This window comes from Electrona antarctica (genome assembly GCF_951216825.1).
Source record: "Electrona antarctica genome assembly, chromosome: 8".
In the NCBI taxonomy this organism is placed as follows: Eukaryota; Metazoa; Chordata; class Actinopteri; order Myctophiformes; family Myctophidae; genus Electrona; species Electrona antarctica.
In genome coordinates this window covers 46,079,566-46,102,440 of record NC_136789.1, presented here as the reverse complement: position 1 = coordinate 46,102,440, position 22,875 = coordinate 46,079,566, and the positions used below count along the sequence as shown (strand labels likewise).

General features: G+C 44.1%; 1 protein-coding gene across 3 annotated transcripts in view; it reads left to right on the top strand.

Moving 5' to 3' along the window:
- cadm2a (cell adhesion molecule 2a) overlaps positions 1-22,875 on the top strand; it is a 414,954-nt gene that overhangs the window by 366,175 nt on the left and 25,904 nt on the right. For 2 of the 3 annotated variants that reach the window (XM_079508605.1, XM_079508604.1), the window contains 4 exons: positions 6,013-6,174; positions 7,275-7,365; positions 8,432-8,610; positions 14,871-14,984. In XM_079508605.1, the coding sequence (XP_079364731.1) occupies positions 6,013-6,174; positions 7,275-7,365; positions 8,432-8,610; positions 14,871-14,984 (546 nt within the window). The remainder of the gene's footprint in view (positions 1-6,012; positions 6,175-7,274; positions 7,366-8,431; positions 8,611-14,870; positions 14,985-22,875) is intronic. The other variant, XM_079508606.1, reaches the window with a different exon arrangement.

Genomic DNA, 22,875 nt, shown 5'->3' with positions numbered 1-22,875 from the left:
ATTCAAATTTTTACATTTGTGATTTGCAATTTTGCACAGTATCGCCTTTATGTTTCCATTTGTATTGGTCTTATAAAAGCAATGTGCCTGGCGGTTCAGACAAATGGTTCACAGACCACGTGCTGAGGAGCGAGTTCGAATCCGACTCCTGGTCTTGTCTCACGTCACATGTCTCTCATCTCTCTGCCCTTGGTTTCCTGTCACTCTACACCCTCCTATCTAAATGCATTTGATCATATCACATTTGAGAGAGCACCAATTATTTGACAACCTTACTGAGATGGAGCACTCAGTACTCAGTAGTGCCATATGTGGCGGCTAGCAATTATGGCAGAGACAGCACAGCACTTTGCCAGCATATTTGCCTACTTCTTGGGCATCCAATATTGTTGAAACCCTTTAACAACCAGTCTGTGGGTAATATGTCCTAGCCTAGGCTACCAAATATTAAAGCATAATAGTCTTCACCACCTACCGTATCAACCAGCTCTGATATGGTAGAAGTGGTTGGTATTTAATGACCTTGGTCATTAATCTAGGCTAGGGTCAAAGGGTCAAAGGTGGAGGCTATCTCTAATACAGACACTTCTCTGGACTCTGCATCAACCACAACAACATCTGGTGTATTAGCTGTCATGGATGGAATTAGTACATTACACAGGAATGTACATTCTCACTGAGGATGCATGATATTTTGATACAGCATGTCCTTCGCACACACGCACGCACGCACGCACGCACGCACGCACGCACGCACGCACGCACGCACGCACGCACGCACGCACGCACACACAAAGGGGTGAATCTCCTGGCATGGCAAAGATTAATTAAGCAATTAAGACCCTATCATGCTCTGTGGCAAATGCTGAGCAGTCCCAGATGACCTAGATTTTAGATCAATATGGCAAGAGAAAAAGATTTAGGTGACTATGATAGAGGGTTCATTATTGGGTCATGGCGTGCAGGCAGGAGCTTCAGTCACAAAGGCTGCTCAACTAGCTTGTGTTTCAATAGGAACAGTAACTAAAATGACGTGACACCTGTATGTCCATCTATGACAGTAAATAGAACATTGACATCTAATGCGCACATTCAATGACTGCTGCTTGTGTATGAGTGTAAGGAAAAACAGAGCAACTCTTCCTCCTGATCAGACTGTCAGTAGAACATTCCGTGGACAACTACATAGGGCTATACGCTATAGCCTATACGTAGGACTGTGGTGCATAAGCCCCTCTTTAAAAGGATGAAAGTCCAGTTGAGAGTTAATGGTGCATAAACCACAGATACTGGCCTACAGAGATTTAGAAAAAAGTGATATGGTCAGATGAGTCATCCTTAACTACAGCATATTCTCCACAGCTGGGTAAGTGCATGTGTGGCTGCCGGGCAGAATGGTACAGGTCTGAATGCTTGACCCCTTCAGTGAGGGGGTCCAGTGGCTCTGTTGGGCTGTGGGGATGGGATCCTCACAGTATATTGTAGTCTACTTGTCCCCTTAGAGGGAAAGGTCACTGCAAATCAATATAGAGTGTGTTCACCTTTATCCTATGAAACGCTTCTATCTTGATGCTTGATGGGAGTGGTTGGTTTCGTCCGAGATGACAATGCACCATCCACAAGTATGACAAACTTGAATAACATGCTACGACCTTTGCAGTCACCCAATCTTTACCCAATTGATGTTTTCTTTTTTTTGGATGGGCGCATCAGACAGAGTTCGCTGCCACCATCATCACAATATCTCGAGGGAACATCTTTTGGAAATTATATTCTGTCCTTCCAGTTCTGAATCGTTATCAACTGTCTTAACAGTACATTAAAAATGCAAATTTACACATTACATGTTGGCACTATCGAGCTGATTGCAGAGTAGTCCTTGTTTTAAATTTTACACTCTTGTGTCATAAATGGAAAACTATAAACTATAATAAACTTGTGTTTAATCAAATGGAATGGATTAGTAAATGCAAACGGGTTCGTACGGTCACATTCTGAAAGAAACACCTATTATGTTAAAAGAAAAAGTTACAGTAATATACATAGAATACAGTAAAAGGAAAAGGAAAAACAGCAGCATGAATGTCAAGAGAAACTCTGATATATAAAGAAAGACTGCAGTTCTCTTATACGTGCCAGACACGAAGGTCAACCGCTGATCAGTACCATAGGGCTATACTTAGCTTACATTTATAAGCTTACAGCTAAATATTATTGGGTTTGCTCTGGGTAACGTGTGAGAAGCAGTGGAAATCTTTCATGGGCAGCAGAGATGAAGTTTCACCTCCATGAGCACCACTCGTCCGCCCCAAGCTCTCACCGGCTTTGAATCTATCTGTCAATGCTTAGCCCCCCCCCCACACACACACACGCACGCACGCACGCACGCACGCACGCACGCACGCACGCACGCACGCACGCACGCACGCACGCACGCACGCACGCACGCACGCACGCACGCACGCACGCACGCACGCACGCACACACACACACACACACGCACACGCACACAAAAATAGAGAGAATCTTTTCAAAGCCAGGGTGTGTGTGGACGTGGGGATTTATTTTTCAGGAAATGTCTGTCATTGATTTTCTCATTGTTTTTCAGACCCTTTTTTGCTGACTATGGTTGAGTGGACACGTCCAAAGTTTCTCTGAAGTGTTACAGAAGTCTCTGCATGGCTCTGTCTCTCACAACTTATTTAGTCTGCCTGTGCCTGCTTACTATCTTTATAGACAAACTGCAGAAACTTTAATATTCTTTCATTGGCAGCATAATGTATGTCAGGAGTCATCAACAACAGCATTGATCATGATGATGCCTGCTGTGTGTGTGAGGTGTAAACTTTAAGTGAGACTCCCTCTGAGTTTTGGTCAATTACATAAGAGGTAGAAAGCAAACATGCATTTACTGTATTCAGGGCATACACCTCCAGGGAGGTGAATGCGCACGCACGCACGCACGCACGCACGCACGCACGCACGCACGCACGCACGCACGCACGCACGCACGCACGCACGCACGCACGCACGCACGCACGCACACACACACACACACACACACACACCCATGAAAGATTTCCAGTGTGTGTGCGTGCACACGCACACTCACAGAGAATTTGCACCGATGCTGCACTGATTGACTGAAATGGACACGTTTCTAGGTTTTTTGTCTCCCAGTTTGATTAAGGGAACTAATTAATAAACCAAAGTTCAGGCATGGGACAACACAGGAATGCATCTAAAAGTCTCCCTTTCTCTCAGAGGAAATGTAGCTGGACTCATTACTATTCCTTCAGCACATCTGCGCTGCGCTCAATTATAAAGAGCACCACATTTGCAGTGTAAAGCCCTCGCCAATTATGTGTCTTCTATTCATTTGTGATCACACAGAGCATTGTTTCTCAAGCAAAGTTCAGTTTCTAAGTTGGCTCACTTTAGAAATGCGCAGATTGTTTCCGGAGACAGTAGCCTCCAGCATATCAATACTTGTGCACGCTGACAGTGACAAAACAGAACCTGCATTTGGTGTGATGAGACAGACAAGTCAACAGCTGCTAACAGAACAGCACACATAAATGATGCATGGTCCAGTGTTACGCACACACAAATGCATTGCAAAGCAACAATAATAACCAAAACATTGGTTTTATTGTGTGGTTACACACTGGCATTCTGAATGATGATCACATGATCATGTTATGCACAAGCATAAGTGGTTCCCAAACTGGTGTGCCCTGAGACATATTACAAGCTTGTTTCTTGGGGTTTTGTGATTATTGAAATATAACTATAAAACCTTATGAATCGTTGAATTTCGTACAGTATCTAAAAATCGGATGCGTGGATTTCCGTGAAACGTGCCATGTGTATTCACGCCGTCACTCCATGGAGGAACCCTAACCATGGGAGTGACACCTTAAATGGCCTTTCCTGTAGCATGACTCTTTGGCCTAGAAATTCCATTTGTCTACGAAAGCCATTTAGACTCTTAGTTGTTTTTTTATTTTTTTGTATTTAGCATCTGTGACTGTGTTCTGTTTTTCTTTACCCTCATCACAGATCCAGAAGAATGCATCATAGTTCTTTACAGGTTAAATTTGTTTATGTCTCCTGAACAGTCTCTCTCTCTCTCTCTCTCTCTCTCTCTCTCTCTCTCTCTCTCTCTCTCTCTCTCTCTCTCTCTCTCTCTCTCTCTCTCTCCCTCCCCCCTATTTGCTCATCATCCACATTCTGCTCACTCCCACCTCCAGTGAGGTGCTGAAACTGCCTCCCACTGGCCATACATGACTGACAGGTCTGCAGCGTTGACAACACCTGAATAGACAACGGGAGAGCAAAGAAATGATTGGCTTTCTGAACAAAGAAAAGTGCAGTATGAGATATGGACAGGAGAAAAGGAGAGAGAGGGGGAGGGCTGCACACATCATGGTCTTATTTTCCCTGTGTGCGTGCGTGCGTGCGTGCGTGCGTGCGTCACTGCTGCTGTATATCCTGACTCACCTGCCAGTGAAGAGCCCCCACCAGGAGGATGTAGAGCCTTCGTCCTACTCCTCCCGTCCAACACTCCCTGCTGACCGGTGCCGCCCCAGCCCATAGGAGTACGTCGCGTGCAATGAACCATATCACCCTCCCTATACCCGGCGTCCCGGCCCGACGAACATGGGCCAATTGTGTTCGAATAGGTGCCCGACAAAGCTCGGTTCAAATCCACCGTCATGCATCTGGCTTTGTGCGCCGTCTATTCGGACAGACGGACACAATTGGCCCGTGTTCGGGGAAGGGATGCATGCCAGGCGGGGAGAGTGATATTGGCACATACTCCTACGGGCTGGGGAGGCACCTGACAACAGGGAGTGTTGAACGGGAGAAGCGACCTCACCCTAAAAGGTGTCGGCAGACTGCTGGGCGAGCGCTGGCGCTTTGGCTTGGGGGGGTCAGATCAACATATGGAATTAATTCTGTATTGGCCATATATGGAGCGTGTCTTGAGTGTACAGGGTTTGATGATGGCCCAGGTAGGCCTCTAGTTTTCGCCGGCTGCCGGGCGCGGCTGCACTAATAACTTTGGGTTAGGTGATGATCCAGTCTTCTCCATGTATGGCTATCCAGGGTTTGATGAGGTCAGTGTCGTGATCTTCATATATGGAGACGGCCACATATGTAGCGTGTCACAGGGCGTGACGGACTGACGACCATATGGTGGCGTGACGTGTCACGAGGCGTGACGGACTGACGGCCATATATGGTGGCGCGACCTACAGTCGCAAAAACCTTTTCCCAAAGACTGCCTGTAATGATGCCATGGTTGCAGTAAACAGCAGCAGAGAGTGCACTAGTCACACTTACATCAGCACAGAAACATGCAGCAGAACAGCACGTTGGCTTCCACAGCTATCATTCATCGATCATAGAGTCCCACTGTGTGTACACCACACACACACTGTGTACACCACACACACACACACATAGTGTCGGACACCCAGCTGGAGATTGGATAATAAGCTCTTGGTAGTTGCTGATCAATGACCCCTATGAAGTCCTGTGGTATTTAGAACGTGGAAAAGGAAACTGCTTTAGTATTGACTAGGTTTGTTTTGTCCCAATGTGGCCATAATCCTCACGTTATAACTCTAAACAGCCTTCAGTGGCTCCCGTACTACGAATCAATTTCAGTGCACTCTAAAAGGTGATGTGTCGCCAGTGACCTTGTGGCCGTTCAAGAATCTAATTTCTTTGCACCCATATTTTTTAACCCTATAAATATCCGATATATATTCATATATTTCTTATAATCTTTAGCATTAAAGACTTTTCTTGTGGTATGTGTTGTTTCAAAACAAATAAACTTCTTCCATTATAAAGCCACAATAAAAATCTATGGTGTAAATTGAGCTTAGAGAGTGTTGGATACAGGATAGTATACTGTGTAGAATGCTTGTAGTTTTGTAGGCTTTATATTGTACAGTATGTGACAACACATTGCTCTCTCCTGTTCTCCTCCCCCTCCAGGTGCTAAGGAGGTGAATGCCAGTGGGAAGACGTTCACCGTGCGCAGCTCTCTGGAGCTGCACGTGGACAGAAGTGATGACGGGGTTGCCTTCACATGCAAGGTGGACCACGTGGCTCTCTCCCAGATGCCACAGCAGGCCACCGAAGTACTGGAGGTCCACTGTGAGTTTACCACACGCACACACACTAACTATTAGTTCATTCAGTTAACTCGCGAACAGATTTAACCTATATTTATTATAGAATGAGAATACAATTTGTGCATATAATATTTTATCTTGACGTTCGGCTCTGCTACATTTCAGCGTATGACATGTGGGTCATGCAAACACTGTATACACCCACATAATGCAGCATATTATTATATGTACAGTATGCACCCTTTGGCTTGAGCATAGCATGAAGCCGCTTGAGTATATCTGACTGAACTAACTCCGCAAGCTACGTATCATTTAGTTGTATCTCCCATAGACTTATATATAATCTAGAGACCGGACAGCCCCGATCCCACTGTTCATTTAGTTGTATCTCCCATAGATTTATATATAATCTAGAGACCGGACAGCCCCGATCCCACTGTTCATTTAGTTGTATCTCCCATAGACTTATATATAATCTAGAGACTGGACAGCCCCGATCCCACTGTTCATTTCAATGGAAGTTGCTCAGTGGCGTTTGAAGAACTGCGGAAGAACGCTCTATTTCCGCTCCGTGTTAAACCCCAGCTGCGCGGGGTTTACTCGTGCTAAATGCACAGGCAAAAAACGCCAGCCTGCAGTTCCAACTTTGACCACTACGTCTCAGCGGCTACAACGTTGGCGGCAGTGTTGAATTTGTCGACTATTGTTTTACACTGAGGAAAATGGAATACAAACTAAATAAATATATTGACAATTTTGTCAAATAAATAGACTAACATGTTAGGGAGGGACTAGCGGAGAAGAGATCCAGTCGAAGGAATTTTAGGCTTCGTTGCATACTGAAAATAGCTTGTAAATCGGTTAATCAGCCATCGAATTAGTTAAGTTTTCGCTAGAAACAGTATGAAATATGACTGAATTACTGTCTTAAACGATACAGAGACACCTCCCCGACAATATCGCAAAGACAGTTTGTTTATTTTTGGACCACAATTCTTATATGAGACGATTTTAATATGACCCAATGTTATTCTCCATAGAGAAAATCTTCCGTGAACCAGGGGATGAGCGAGTTCACGTCAGGACTTCGGCGCTCTATAACAATTGTTGTGTCTTTCCCAGATGCTCCTCGTGTGGAAATCATCCACTCGCAGGCGTTCCCCCAGGAGGGTCAATACCTGAAGCTGGAGTGCCTTTCCAAAGGAAACCCCTCGTAAGTCATTGTCTGAGCAATGCATGTTGATGATGTTAGAAAACCTTTATCTCATCTCAAGCCGTATAGCAGCAAAGTACATCTAGCAGGCACATCTACCATCTTACGATCTGCACGTATAAAGTGGGTTTCTGGTGCAGTGCAATGGAATGGCTGTTTGTTTTTAGTTTTTTAGTTTTGCTTATCTCTAAACCTGGAGACTGAAGTCTGCTTACTAATGCAGCCTATTCCATCATTCAGTAGCTTCCTCTGAAACCACTGGCTTGATTCATCATTGTGCTGTCCCTACTAAGAGGGAATTGTCCCTACTAAGAGGGAATTGTCCCTACTAAGAGGGAACTGTCCCTACTAAGAGGGAATTGTCCCTACTAAGAGGGAACTGTCCCTACTAAGAGGGAATTGTCCCTACTAAGAGGGAACTGTCCCTACTAAGAGGGAATTGTCCCTACTAAGAGGGAACTGTCCCTACTAAGAGGGAATTGTCCCTACTAAGAGGGAATTGTCCCTACTAAGAGGGAATTGTCCCTACTAAGAGGGAATTGGAAAATAACAGTGGTGGAGAAAGTACTCAAACTGTTTATTTAAGTAACAGTATCAATACAAGTAAAACCCCGGTATTAAAAATGTAAAGTACCAAAAATAGAAAGTAAGCTATACTCATTATGCATAATGTCCCATTTCACATCTTTTCAAATGTATGAAGATCTTTTGAAAATAGCCGATCTACAATAGATGTGATACATTGTTATCTGAGCTTGTGTCGTCTATTTTCAAATGGCCGAAATGTATATATATATAGGGCTGAAGTGAGTAATGTTTTGTAATAATAATCTAAATCTAAAAAGTAACTAGTAAATAAGGTTTTGAAATAAATACATTGGAAGTACTCCAGTACAATATCAATTACAAAAAAGGGAAATGGTACTTTAAGTACATTTTTATGCCAATACTTTTGTAATTCCAGACTTTTACCTGTAACGGAGTATTTCTACATTGCAGTACTTAGGTAAAATACTTTTACTTAAGTAAAACATGTGAGTACTTGTTCTGGTTCTGTCCACTGCAGACCGGACCCCGTGACGTGGACGAAGGACGGCGGCGAGCTTCCCGACCTGGAGAGGATGATCGTAGAGGGCAGAGAGCTGACCTTCACGTCTCTCAACAAGACGGACAACGGCACGTACCGCTGTGAAGCCAGGAACCACCTGGGGACCAGCAGCGCTGAATACGTGCTCTACGTGTATGGTGAGCTCTAGCCTCGGTACCCTGCAGGCTTCAATACGTGCTCTACATGTATGGTGAGCTCTAGCCTCGGTACCCTGAGGGCTTTAATACGTGCTCTACGTTTATGGTGAGCTCTAGCCTCGGTACCCTGCAGGCTTTAATACGTGCTCTATGTGTATGTATGGTGAGCTCTAGCCTCGGTACCCTGCAGGCTTTAATACGTGCTCTATGTGTATGTATGGTGAGCTCTAGCCTCGGTACCCTGCGGGCTTCAATACGTGCTCTACGTGTATGTATGGTGAGCTCTAGCCTCGGTACCCTGCAGGCTTTAATACGTGCTCTATGTGTATGTATGGTGAGCTCTAGCCTCGGTACCCTGCAGGCTTCAATATGTGCTCTATGTGTATGTATGGTGAGCTCTAGCCTCGGTACCCTGCGGGCTTTTATTTTCCTTCGGATTGGGCTCTTAAAGAACAGCCTGGGGGAACGACGAGACACATTTCCTGGCCTAGGAGTGGGAGTGAACTACAGTGCAGAGGGGCGTCGCTCCACATTTGGTGACGTCAGTGTTGTTTTAGGGATACCCTACTCATTTGATTTTTTATTATTATGATTTCAAAACATTTTCAAAAAACAGTCTGACAGTGTCGTGCAAGAGTAGCAAAAACAGCCAATCTGCGAGCATTGTACGCTTGTGGATCAGCTCATTTCTGTACTTAAAAAACATTTTCGGCTCTGATGACGTGCCCAAAATAGGGACACCATGCACATTAAATCTTTGGGGTGATATACTGTACTATAACATTATTTGGGTAACCTGTATTGGCAGTATTGTACAGTTTAAGTAATTTACTCGCTTACATAAGAAACTGTTTGCCCTTTAACAGACAGATCACTGATATAGAGATTGAATAATTCTTACACATGCACGCAGGCACCCATACACGGCCTGCACGCACGCACGCACGCACGGCCTGCGCGCACGCACGCACGCACGCACGCACGCACGCACGCACGCACGCACGCACGCACGCACACACACATAGTATATTACAATACTTCATAGTAATCTTCATTACCGTTATTTAAATGACAAGAATCCCTTAAAACACCTTTCTGACAATATAGACGGATGGAGGCGGTATACAGTACAGTATTTCAGAGTGCTGTAAACAGAATGCATTGCGTCATCTTAACCCTCACCCACCGGCGCCCTCCGTAGAAACAGTCTTCTGGGTGATACAGAGCTGCTGTATCAAGACGCTGATCTCAGTAGCTGCACTGCTGATCCTAGCAGCACATGTGATTAGTATTAGACAATCTCAAACGCAGGCAAACAGGGGCCTTAGGTGAAACAAATGCTACCTACGCTATTCCATAAATAAACTATCGTGCAAGATACCCACACACACACACACACACACACACACACACACACACGCACACACACACACGCACACGCACACGCACACACGCACACACGCACGCACACACGCACACTCACGTGTGCGGTGCCATGTCAGGAATATCACCAGGAAGGAGAACTAATTCCCCAGACCTCCAGAGGAGTTGGAGAGACTGAGAGAGGGATAAAGGAACTCTGGGTGTCAGAGAGAACAGATAGTGCTTCCTTCTCCCTCCCTCTGCACCACCGCTGCTGCCACAGATGGCATTTGTCTTATGGCATTAAGTAATAATGCGTGAAAAAGGAGAATGAAGCAGTGTGACTTCTCTCCCCCCTCTCTATTTTTAAGCGCTATAGCAGTGGTTGATGAGGGGCGCATATTGGGAGGGGGAGAAAAAAGATTAAGAGTGATGGGACTGTGCATGTGTGCGGGGGCGGTAGGATACGTGAGCATTTGAGCTGTTTAGTTTGTTCTCCAGCTTGAAGGCAGATATGCTCTGATAAACAAGAGTAATCCTCTCAGGTATCAAACTGCCGTGTTCTGGTGTAGCTTTAATGTTAATGGATTCGTTCTCCCTTCGATGGGTATGTGCTGTCTGTCAGCCAGCAGTCGGTTGCCGTGTGCAAGTTGAAAGTCGCATGTTACCACATTGAGATTTACGCGCTATTAAATTAGAGTGGGGGTTGCACCACAAGCTTGAAGAGTTTAGCTGTTACTACAAATGTGCACCTACCAATGGGTGTTGTGACGTTACTTATAGCTACTGCATGTAACCAACCAAAGTTATTTCTGCTATTTCAGTAGTACACTGGTCTTGTAAGCCTGACACTAACCTGAATTTTCATTTTGTTTCACTCCATTATTCAGAACATATATTTTTTTAATGGGCGTGGCTAGCCATTTAGGGACTGGAGCCAGGCTACTGGTCTTGGCCAGTGGTGGAGAAATATTGTACTTTTGACTCAACTTGTAGAAACTTTCTGTAAGCCCTATTTCAAATAGAGTGAAACTATATTTAAACTTAAACCTTTTTTTGTGTGGAAATGTTCTAAATTTCAACACAACGCAATGCATTGATATTAAAAAGGAAATGTACTTTGCAATTTGTACCATTGAATACTTGAATACCTGAAGTATGAGTTTATCAGAGAGGCCAATATACTGCAAGCATCCAGGATCCTGGGGTTAGTCTAGTCCTGTTCCTACCAGCAGAGGACAAAAGGAAAATGGAGTGAGGTGCCTGGTGGCTCAGCCACGTGCACAGACCATACAGCATGCTCCTTTAGAGCAGGGGTTCTCAACCCGTGGGTCGCAACCCCTCGGGGGGGTCGCCAAATTATTATTATTTATTTTTTCCCCACGATTTTTCAAAAATAGCAGACCTACAAGCTCGTAGCGCGCCACTCGGTGGCGCGCTATGAGCTTGTAGATCTGCTATTTTTCAATAGCTAAATTATAACATAATGTTTAAAACACCAAAAGGGGTTCACACTCTAAAGTTTAGAGTTCACACTCTAAAGTTTAGAGTGTGAGGACCGGGTTCAAATCCGACCCCATGCAGTCTTGCATGTATCTGTCCTTGGTTTGTCTCTCAGACCTCTCTGAAAAAAGAATTGAAATGATGAAAAAGAGGAAATGAAGTTTGGTCTGTTAGCTGGCATATATGTCGAACAAATTAAATATGTACACTGATCAGCTAGTACATATGTAGGCCTACAGTATATTCCTGAAATACTGTATATAATTGGAAAGAGAAATTGAATTTGCACACAAAGAGGGAACAGAAATACGTTGAATCAGCATCTTGTGAGGCAAGAGAAAAAACTTCATAAACTTCATAAACATAATTCAACATTGTATAACTTCACATAACAATTCAGACTGGCTTGCACAAAGAGATAAATTCAGTGCCAAATTGCCTACCAGCTGCAATTTACATTCAGTTAGAATAGCTATTGATGCTAAAAACTCAAATTCTTGTCCTGGCACAGCATGCAGAACAGTCGTAAGTTGCAACACGACTTTTGTTTATCCAGTATCACTGTGGTCTCCATTTGATTTGAAATGACGTGTGACCCTGATCAGCAGCTAAGAAATTGGTTTAAGATAAACATATGCATGGCCTTAATATCGTTAGAGCTGCTTATGTGATGTTATATTATGCTTCTATGTTTAGTACTGTAATGAATAAATAAGGGCCAATGCCACTCCACTCCCCACTTGTCTTTGTATTCAGATCCCTATAGTCTACAAATCCCTCCCGTGCTGAGGGCTGATAAATGTCACCTTGATGTTTAGGAGCCTTGCGATCCATCTCCTTTTCCCGTCTCCTAATTTTAAGCGGTAAAATCTAATCATGTGTGAAGGCTCCATTAAAGATGTGGAAGAGGCATTGGCCCTAATTCACAGCCGCAAGCAGAAGTCACACACAGATAAAGAGTGTGACGACAAGAAGACAGTGACTTACGGTCCATTCGGATCTTTACACTCTCATCTTGGGATTCGTCTGTGTATCCTCAGTTTGTTAATTATTGCCGTGGCTTTGAAACCATGGCTTTTATTTACTGTGATAAAGGAGTGTGTTTGTTACCACCATTAACCAATCTGGGACCTTGGTAGTGATAGACGATTCCGTCCTTTTTGGTGGAGACTATTTGAATACACAGTGCAGCCCTAGTGAACCTGCTCATTATTTAAAGCAAGTAAGGTTTCAGTAAAGTTTCCGCTAACCTCCCTCCTGATTCTTATAGCCTCAGGTAGGAGATTTTAATTAGGGCCACGCGACAAGGTCATTGTGTCCATGGCTCCATGCTGCCACTGCTGCAAATGCCACCCAAATGGAACAACAAGAAGAAGCAATGTGCGCGTTGATGGCATCACTATAATGCAGCACTATATAAAGCACTATATGAGCTTGTAGATTGGCTATTTTTGGTGTGCGACACCAACAACAACTACAGTATAAATCACCCTTAAAGCCCAGTGCTTCTTTGTCACGATAGAAAAAAGGTAATTGGGCGTGCATGGGTCAAAAAGAGCCCTATCCAGATTCATTACTTGTTCTTCTAAAATGGCAGCCAGTCTGTTCCTACCCTTCATCTGTGATTAGCACACCTTTTAGCCTTTCGCAATTGCCGCCATAATTCCTGGAAAATGCCTTTTTAATGGTTCCTCGCTGACGATGAGCCTCTTCCTTTTTTTCCTCGTTCAACCTTTCCTCAAGACATGCACTTAGCTACATAGTGATTCACTATGAGTCTGAAATGTCACCCAGACATACGGGATGACGAGGAGCCCCGCAAAGGCGAACCGCAACCAATTAAAAGCCTGCAGCTCAACCATAATAAGCACTGAGACATAAACATAGAAGCCAAGATGCTACTGTAACCTTGTTAACTTTGTCACGCGGCGCGCCACGTCCATTTTTTCCAATTACTTTAATGAGTGACATGTATGTGGGGAAACATTGCCTCAATAGTGGCTCTACAGAGAAAAACCCTCAGTGTTAATTTACAAATGACCAAAATGGACCCGTAAGGATTTTACTGGGAGCTTGTAGATAGGCTGTTTTCGGTGGAGAGATTTAGTGTAAGTAAGTACAGACCTCTGAGTGACCCTGGTCAACGAATTGTACTGTAATAACACTGTTGAGTCCATAGAAAATGCTGTCTGCTGTTCGGTAGCTGAACATTGTTCAGTTCACCTTCCGAAGAAGGTCGTTGGTATTGGTTGAAGGTTGCATAGAAAGATAAATCAGTGGTGTCCACGAACCCCTCAGGGTTCCTTCAGGGGGTCCAAATGGACACTTGCAGGTCTGTAACTCTGAGAGTGGACAGCTTGAACAAAATGGACCAGTAATTAAAATGAAAAATCTCTGAATGAAAAAGAGCTCTCGTTGTTGTAAATTAGGAGGTAAGTCTCACCCGACAAGAAATTATTGAATGCAGGCAAATACAAACTGTTTGGGAGCTGTGCTCACAGGCTGCACACAATGAATTATACATTGATACATTTTGCTCTCAGCAGCAACTCTAAAGTCTGTCAAATGTCTGTCTAGCTTAACCTTGGCCCTGGCGTATCAGACAACCTGCCCTGCTTTTCTGTTATTCTTCCAAAATGTTGCTCTCTCTCCTCAAAAGCCGCTGAACCCTCAGCAGTGGAGGAAACAGAGCTTTGAAATAGTCCAAGATTTATTCACCGTCTTGTGACCTTCTGAATGCTGCCTCATAAAGAAGTATCTTTCGCCTCAAGCATTACATGTTACAGACTAGTACATGACGGTCGAAGGCAAATCTGCAGCCAATGAATACAGTGTGCAGGTCATTCAAATTCAGCTTCTGGTGAGCTTGGTGTCTGGCTTTTAAGATTTGTTTATAGTCAGAACCTTGACCCAGATCCACACTGAATCATAGTGGTCAGTGTCTGTCCGGTGATTCAGCACAGCTTCCCAGTGAACTGAATTACAAAATGCTCTACTCTGACTATATTATTGTAAGTTATCAAGATCACAGTATCAGCAATTATAGCCCGATAAGAGAAAAACATGGCGGTTGATGATCGTTCACTTTTTTGTCCTGTGTTCATTTGATTAACGATAATTCACGTTTTCTGTTTTAGGATGTGTCGCCTACATGCCTACGTTCATGTTGTTTTGTATGCTAATTTATCATGTGATTTTAACATTTTTAATTTCCCCGCTATGTTGATGTATATGTATATGTATATACCATATATATATATATATACTTAGACCTTTTTTTGTTCCATTTACTACATCATTGTTTTAGCCTAACAGTCCCAATGTGGTTTTGTGTTGTGTTATTTCTTTGTGTGTGTGTGTGTGCGTGTGTGTGTCTGTCGTGTCCTCTTCACCAGACGTCCCCACCACCCTGCCTCCATCCACCACCACCCTCCCCCATACCACTCCTCCAGATACTACCACACTGTTAGACCCCCAGGCCTCAGACCCCACTGGTACTCGAGACACAGGTACTGTACTACTACTGCTGACCCCCTCACACACACACACACACACACACACACACACACACACACACACACACACACACACACACACACACACACACACACACACACACACCCTGCTGCACTCTCCTCTCCGCACCTCGTCTGACTTTCACCTCATGATCCATACATATACTGGAGCTCCTTCCTCTGCAGCTCGCGCAGCTCTTTTTCTTCCCCAGCCCCCCACGTACTGTACCTCCCCTTATGTTTTCCTCCTGCGGGTGTGTTTATTTGAGAGGTGCCACTGAAAATGACCTTATATAGGAGATAGATAGATCGATGGATAGATGGATAACCAGACAGACCAGACCAGACCAGACCAGACCAGACCAGACCAGACCAGACCAGACCAGACCAGACCAGACCAGACCAGACCAGAATGAATGAATGAATGAATGAATTTGTGAGAATTCTTTACAAATAGACCATATAGTTAGACCATAGCCTATACAGTATTGTGCTTTCAGTGCGGGAATATTTTTTGGGGGAAGCATATTTGGGTTCCCGACACGGCTCTGTGTTCTGCCCTCTTTCATTTTCCACCCACTTGTCTCCATGCTGCGTGTTGTTTCATTATAAACTCTCTCTCTCTCGCCATGGTCTCTCCCTCCGTGCAGCTTTACGTAAGTAAGAGTCCTAGAGTCTCCCACAAGGAGCTCTGCTGTCCTCTCATGCATCTCCTCCTTTCTCCTGCATACTGCTTTGAATCTCCCGTCCATCCACAGTATTTTCATCTATCTACCAACAATGCTTTCTTTCAAATCCTCTTTATTTCAAAGTGCTTCAGTGGCTCCTTCCAGCCGTTCCACCATTATGCTTTGCGGCATTGTATTTTATTTTATTTTCATTTTTTTCATACACTCCTTCCTCCCTCTCCTGTCCCCTGCATCTCCTAGAGATGCATTCTGATTTCTGATACATTCTGTAGCTATATCGGGCTTCAGCAATGCTGTTGATCACGGTGCGCCGTCAACGGACGCGCACCTCCATCCTGCTTGATGTACTCATTGTATATGTATAATGTAGCGATGTGCAACGGAAACTCTTATCCTCGTGTCGGAGGCGGTGGGGATGGGGGTTCGGAGGGAGGGAGGGAGGCGGGTGGTGGGATCTAAGACGACCGCCTTCGCTTCCTCCCTCCCTGGTCGCCGAACACAACACTGTGTCTGCTTTCAAAGCGTCTATTTGATTTATTACCAGGCCGCGTGACTGGCTCCGCTTGAAAGCAAACCACTCCCGTGCTCCTTTTTTCTTCCCACACGCGGGATGTGCACTTTGTCTCCTAATAAAGATCTCATGGCGCTCAGAGGAAATGCACCAGCCGAGGTGGACAGCCAGCAGCACGGCCAGCTGCTGACCACTGACTGGGCTTTCTTCTTAATTGTCGCGCTCTCTCGTCTGCCGTCTCCATCTGCCTTTCCTTCAACTATACCCTCTCTTCTCTACCACTCTCTATCTTTCGTCACTGTCAGGGCATTGCCATAACACACTGGTTCCCAAACACTGGGTTGGGACCCATTTGTGGGTCGCGGATTCTTCTTTTTTATGGTTCCCTTTATTTTTTTGGTTTCCTTAAAGGACCACTTCACCACTTTTCAACCTATCTTCATATAATAGGTCCTCACTAATAATCATGATACAATGGCACGATTTTCTTCTACTCAGTCGGTGTCTCATAGGAGGGCTGTGGGCAGTTTAGAAACCGTCTTCCAGTGACATCATCATTAGGCAGATTATTTCAAGATTTTTTTACAAAAATGTTTAGATTTGTATTATCGTGAGAACGATGGCTTCCATTTTCACATTGCAACTTTTCAGGACTAGAAAGCCTGCAGTTTCTATTAGCTTGTATTTCCCATCGATGATGTCACTGGAAGACGGTTTCTGAACTGCCCACGGCCCTCCTATGAGACACAGACCAAGTAGGAAAAAGATTGCGCCATTTTTTCATGATCATTAGTGAGGACCTAGTATATGAAGATAGGTTGAAAAGTGGTGAAGTGGTCCTTTAATTTTAGTTTTTAATTATTAGTATTTCAAAACATTTTCAAAAAACTGTAATTTCAGGAAGAAATCAAAGAAAAATCAAAGAAATTCCATAAATTTGAAAACAAATGTTTAAGAAGTAGTGAAAATAGCCGATCTACAAGCTTGTAGATCTTCTATTCTCACTAGTTTGGGTCCTAGATTTTGTGTTACAGCTTTTAACTGTTTAAACAGTTGTATAGGCCTAATGTATTTTTCAAAACAAACAATATAATAATGCATAGTTCCAAGCACTGGTACAGTGTAATACTGTAAACATTGACTGGGTCATTTTGTACACTGTCAAGGTTAAAGGTACTGTAAAACAAACGGTAAAGTAAGAGAGACGGGCGACCCAGCTGCTAGCTTTAACTTTTTAACAATAAACATTTAAGATCATTTAACAGCGTCTTTACATTTTAGCTTGTTTTTCCTGTGCATGATAAAAGCATCAGCTAACTGACTTTTTAGATGACAATATAATGAGCAAGCTGTGTTCTGTGAACAAAACTAACTTCACAGGTGAGGATGACATCTTTTCTTAAATAGAACAAAAGACATCTATAGTTAGCTCATCAGATGTATAAAAGCTCTAGGCGCTTTGTTAAGACCACAGCCATAATTGATCTTCTACTGCTCTTAATGGCACTCTTTGAGATCCAAGAACTTAAGAAGGTTGTCTTTTTGTCTCTGATCTCAACAAGCCTCATTAGCTGCTGTGACAACTGACCTCTGGGACTGCATGTCCCAGAGGCAGTGATGGAAAGTATCTATATAGATTCCAACTCTTCATGCTTTCCTGATCTTTAACTGAAAAAGATTTTCTGAAAATGCATGTCTTCCCTGCAGGTTTTAGTAGTAGAATTAGCCTTGCTAAATAATGCTTTGCTAACTGAAATGAAGTGTCCAGCAGAAGAACTCTATCTATTCAGGGAATCTGAATAGAATTCATATTTAGGACACCTTGGCAAATACCTCCATTTCTCACTGACGTTGTTCTGTTTCTGACAATGCACTGACAATCTACTTTTTTTCAATGCTTTATACTTCTATCCACTGCATCTCAGATGCAAATATTTTGTCTTATAAAATATGCAAATATAGCGAAATATGCAAATATTGTGCCTCCACTAATTTTACTTTTACCTTACCAATTAAACTTTTACTCAAGTGAAAAATGTACTGTGCACTTGTAACAGAGTATTTCTACATTGTGGTATCGCTATTGATTTACTTCCCTCTAGTCTTAGTGACTTTGCCCAATGTTCCCCTAAGAATATGGTTAAGTAGAACATCTGCATACTTCTTCCACCACTGCATGTCAGGGCTTCCTTTTTTATTTCTGCATTTTTATCACATGATTTTGTAACCCATTTTTTCACCCGGTGCCAATTGCCTAAACTGTAATGCTGGGCGCTACTCTCCCTCTGCCAACCTGGGGAGAGCCCCGAACTGTGCCCATGCTTCTTTCAATGCATGAGGAGTGAGTAGGCTGTTTCTTATCACCTGACAGCGTTTCCCCGCTAGGACGTAGTGCGTGGAAGGAACACATTATTCCAACCAGGCTGACCAGGGGGAGGCAGTATAGAAACCAGGATTACTGCACGTGTTTCGTGAGGGTACCACTACCTACCCTAGGGGACAAAGGGAGAACACGCAAACTCCAGACAGAAAGGCCCTTTTGCCAACCCCACCTAGGGTATGGGCGCTAATGATGCGGAGGAGAGAACACGCCCCCCAGTGCCCACAGCGTCCCCGGCGGGAATCAAACCCTGGACATTCCAGCTGTGAGGCGACAGTGCTAACGACTGCGCCAACATGTCCCCGCATGCCAGGGCTTCTGATTGGCCTGGGCAGATGTGCTGCCGGGCCGTAGAGAGCGTGTCGCTGTGAGCCCGTTTCACACCTGGCTTGGATTGGCTCCAGACATGATTTAGCTGTTTTAGATTTACACCTGACATTAAAATGCATCCCTGGTGTACACACACTGAAATTAGATTTTTTATTTCCAGCACAAAATGCAGACTGCCGTGCTTGTCACTTCCTCTTGTAATATTTATATCCTTTATACAGATGGCAGGCACTTGGAAAATTGCATTCCGTGTAGCTGAGCTGCCTGTCACCCTTTTTTACTCTGCATGCTCTTCCCCACTGGATCTGCATGCAGCTATAGCTGTATGTGGAAAAGAGAACCATGATGTTTTGCTGACCATCTCTGGATGTGATCTTTGGTGTGTTTTCACTTGGACTTTAAAGGCTATAATATGTATTAAAATAAGCCAGGTTATAACTATTTTTTTATGTGAAATCGTAAACACCACAGAGACCATTTTTTTGTGATTTTGTGGGAAATATTAGGGTAGCTGTGTGCGTGCGTGCGTGCGTGCGTGCGTGCGTGCGTGCGTGCGTGCGTGCGTGCGTGCGATACTGATTTATGCCTGCTCCATCATGCATCGTGTGCACGGGGGGCGTTGACACTGACATTGGCTATGCGGAAGAGCCAGATGTTTCCTCATGTATTTTAATGAGCCTTGTCTAGTCTGCAGCAAAGTAGTGAAACAACTCAACGGAGTCCTAGTTCAACTGTTGACAACTTACAACAGCTGATGATGAGGACGCTGATTGATGACTTTGACGTACCGTATACAGTAGCAACATGGTACAGAACCTCATTAACGAAGCCTCGTCTCGTTTTGGCTCATAGTAGGACTGGGCGATACGACCTCATATCAATATCACCATTATTTAACACTTTTGCCTTGGTTACGATTAATGAATAATAATTAATAAAGGGACAATTGCATCGCATTGTGATTGTAGATCTGCTATTTTTGCACGCCACCAATGTACGACGAAAGCATACTGTAAGTGCTTAATCAGACTTAATCTTTTCATCGTTTATAGTACATAAAAATAATATAATATTAAACAAACTTCTTGGTTATTCGATTAACCTATATGAGCAAAATTAAGTCGGTTGTGGGCTCTAAATCATTTTTGATATATTTTCGGTTAATTATCCACTCCTGGCTCATACTGTATACCTCAGTGCCCCCTAAAGGTGCATTCACAACGGACGTGCTAAAACGAACCTCAGTTGATCAGCAGGGCACGCAAATGCCCTTGCTTTCATGCAGAAAGTGACATTTTCTAGTTATACTTTTGTGTCTGCTTATAGTGTCCTTATAGGCTGTCGCTCTTTTTACATTTTTAGTGTTATCACTATTCAATGTTGCATCCTTACATTCACTTAATGTTGAATCACATTAACTCTCAAACGCACCACACCACATCGTATACTGTACTTGGAATGCAACGTCCATATAATCCATACAAGGTCAAAGTCACTGCAGTGTCTGTAATTCAGTGTGTTAATAAAGAGCTGATCATGCACACATGCCTTTTTTAGACACATCACATGCATGCTTGTTCATAAACTGTTGACACTTGCACACACACTGGCACCCCCCCACATACAAGTCACCCTCTTGTATGTGTGTGTGTGTGTGTGTGCGCACAGTCCACACACACACACACACACACACACACACACACACACACACACACACACACACACACACACACACACACACACACACACACACACACACAGATACAAGAGGGTGACTACCTCTGTGTAGCCTCGGTACCAGGCTTTCATTTTCGTCGGCGCAAAAAATGAAAGCCTGGAGGAACACATTGGCTGCTCTGGTCTAGAAGTGCGAGTCAACTCTTCTGGGTGGGCGTCGCTCCAAATTATGTGACGTAGCGCTGCACTGGGGGGAGAGGAGGGGCTGGGCGTGACTGACAGATCGGTGAGATCCAATCAGGGCATGCGCAAATCTTTGCCACGACCCGCCCCTCTACACCAGAAACACATTAGCTCAGGCTAACCTCTGTGTAACGCACACACGCACGCACGCACGCACGCACGCACGCACGCACGCACGCACGCACGCACGCACGCACGCACGCTATCCCCATTGCCCAGCCGGCCTTAATGGCGGTAATAACTCTTCTGCCAAGTATCATGAGGGCTATACAATGTCATCAGAACCCTGACTCCATTGCACACACTCCCTCCGTCTATCCGCCGAGTTCTCGGTGAAAATCTGCCAAATGCATTTTTATGGCTTGCAAATTAGCTCTGACCTTCCTCAGCCGAGAGGTTGAATAAAACACAGAGGGTTTTTCGGTGCTATTTAAAATATTTACGATTCACTTCTCGTAATCAGTGTCCACAGTGGCCACAGCCGGACCTTATAGCCGATACTGTCCTGGAGCGCGAGAGAGAGAGAGAGAGAGAGAGAGAGAGAGAGAGAGAGAAAGAGAAAACCTGGCCGTCAATGTGGCGACGGCGATTAGTCACGCCTAGTGTCTCTGTCTGCCATAAAGACAGCAGAAGAAAAAAACGATCTACCTCCTTCGAGAGAGAGAGAGAGAGAGAGAGAGAGAGAGAGAGAGAGAGAGAAGTAATGTACTTTTTTCCCCAGGGTCCTTTTGGCTCGTTCCTGTGAGCAAGGGAAAAGACAAAGAGGCGAGTAAGAACTAAACAAATGCAATGACAACCTTGAGAGTCGGTACACTGTGGAACACAGAGAATGTCACCGAATTGTCCCCATGTCATACCAGAGAGGCTGATGGCCACCTGGACTCACTGTGTTTTTGTTTTAGCTGTCAATCTGTCTGGAGGTTACCGTGGTGGATCCATGAACCAGTGCAGCTCAGTTCTTTACAGTTCACTGTGTTCTCGGCAGTGAACACAGAAATAGAGAGAGACCTTTGGTCTGGTCTCTTCCCATCAATAGGAGATTGATTTGATGCACTTGCATGGGGTTCGGGTGACGTGAGGGATTGGGGCACGTGAGGTGAATTGTAGAGTGTCGGAAAAGGATTGGTCAGGGATTAATAAAAGGTGCATAGTTCAAAGTCTGCAGATACAACAGGTGTATTATAGATCCAGCAAGGATATGCACAGGATGTGTGCAAATTATGTGCAGTTATGCTGATTGAATTCAGGATATGTAGAACTTACAAAATATGACATCCTCTCCCTTATAACTAAGGCCTTGCTACTGTAAGATCTTCCCATTCTATACTGACAAAATACAGTATAGAATGCCACAGCCACCCACCCATTCATCTGAAGGTAGACGTCAAATTATTTTAACATACCTATCTTAAATGAAGAAAACTATGACAAGCCCCACACAATCAAACCAAACTATGTCCACACGTTCAGTCACTATGGTACCAATGTCACGTTCAGTCACTATGGTACCAATGTCACGTTCAGTCACTATGGTACCAATGTCAGATGCCATGCAACCCATAAACGAGCCACACACCTTTATCCTTAAGTACTGTCACTGAGCAGAGGAAATAAAATCAATTAGAAAATAATATTTCCTCCATATAGACCCTATATATAATATGGAATACAATACAGCTGATTGCTGCCATTAATTAGCAAATAGCTCACAAGGTGAAAAAGGTCAACGCAGATTTTGATTGAGTATCGATTTGCTGTCCTTTCACTTCATTTACAAGTTGGTGCCGTTGGCTTTATAGGAATCGGTAACAAATTGAAAAGGCACACATTTCTCCACCAAGCAATGCTTCTTTATGTCTTTAACCCCATGTTCACTCTTCAGAGCTGCAGGAGACCGAGGGTAAAGCCTTTGTTAAAGGCTAAATAGACGGCAGAACAACTTTAATTCCTGGGAGGGGATTCTTAACGGCTTGGTTCCATTTGCTATCGATCCGGATATAAATGGAGGCGGCATGCCAGGCCATGAGATGAGCCAGGGACCTCCTCTCTCTCGGG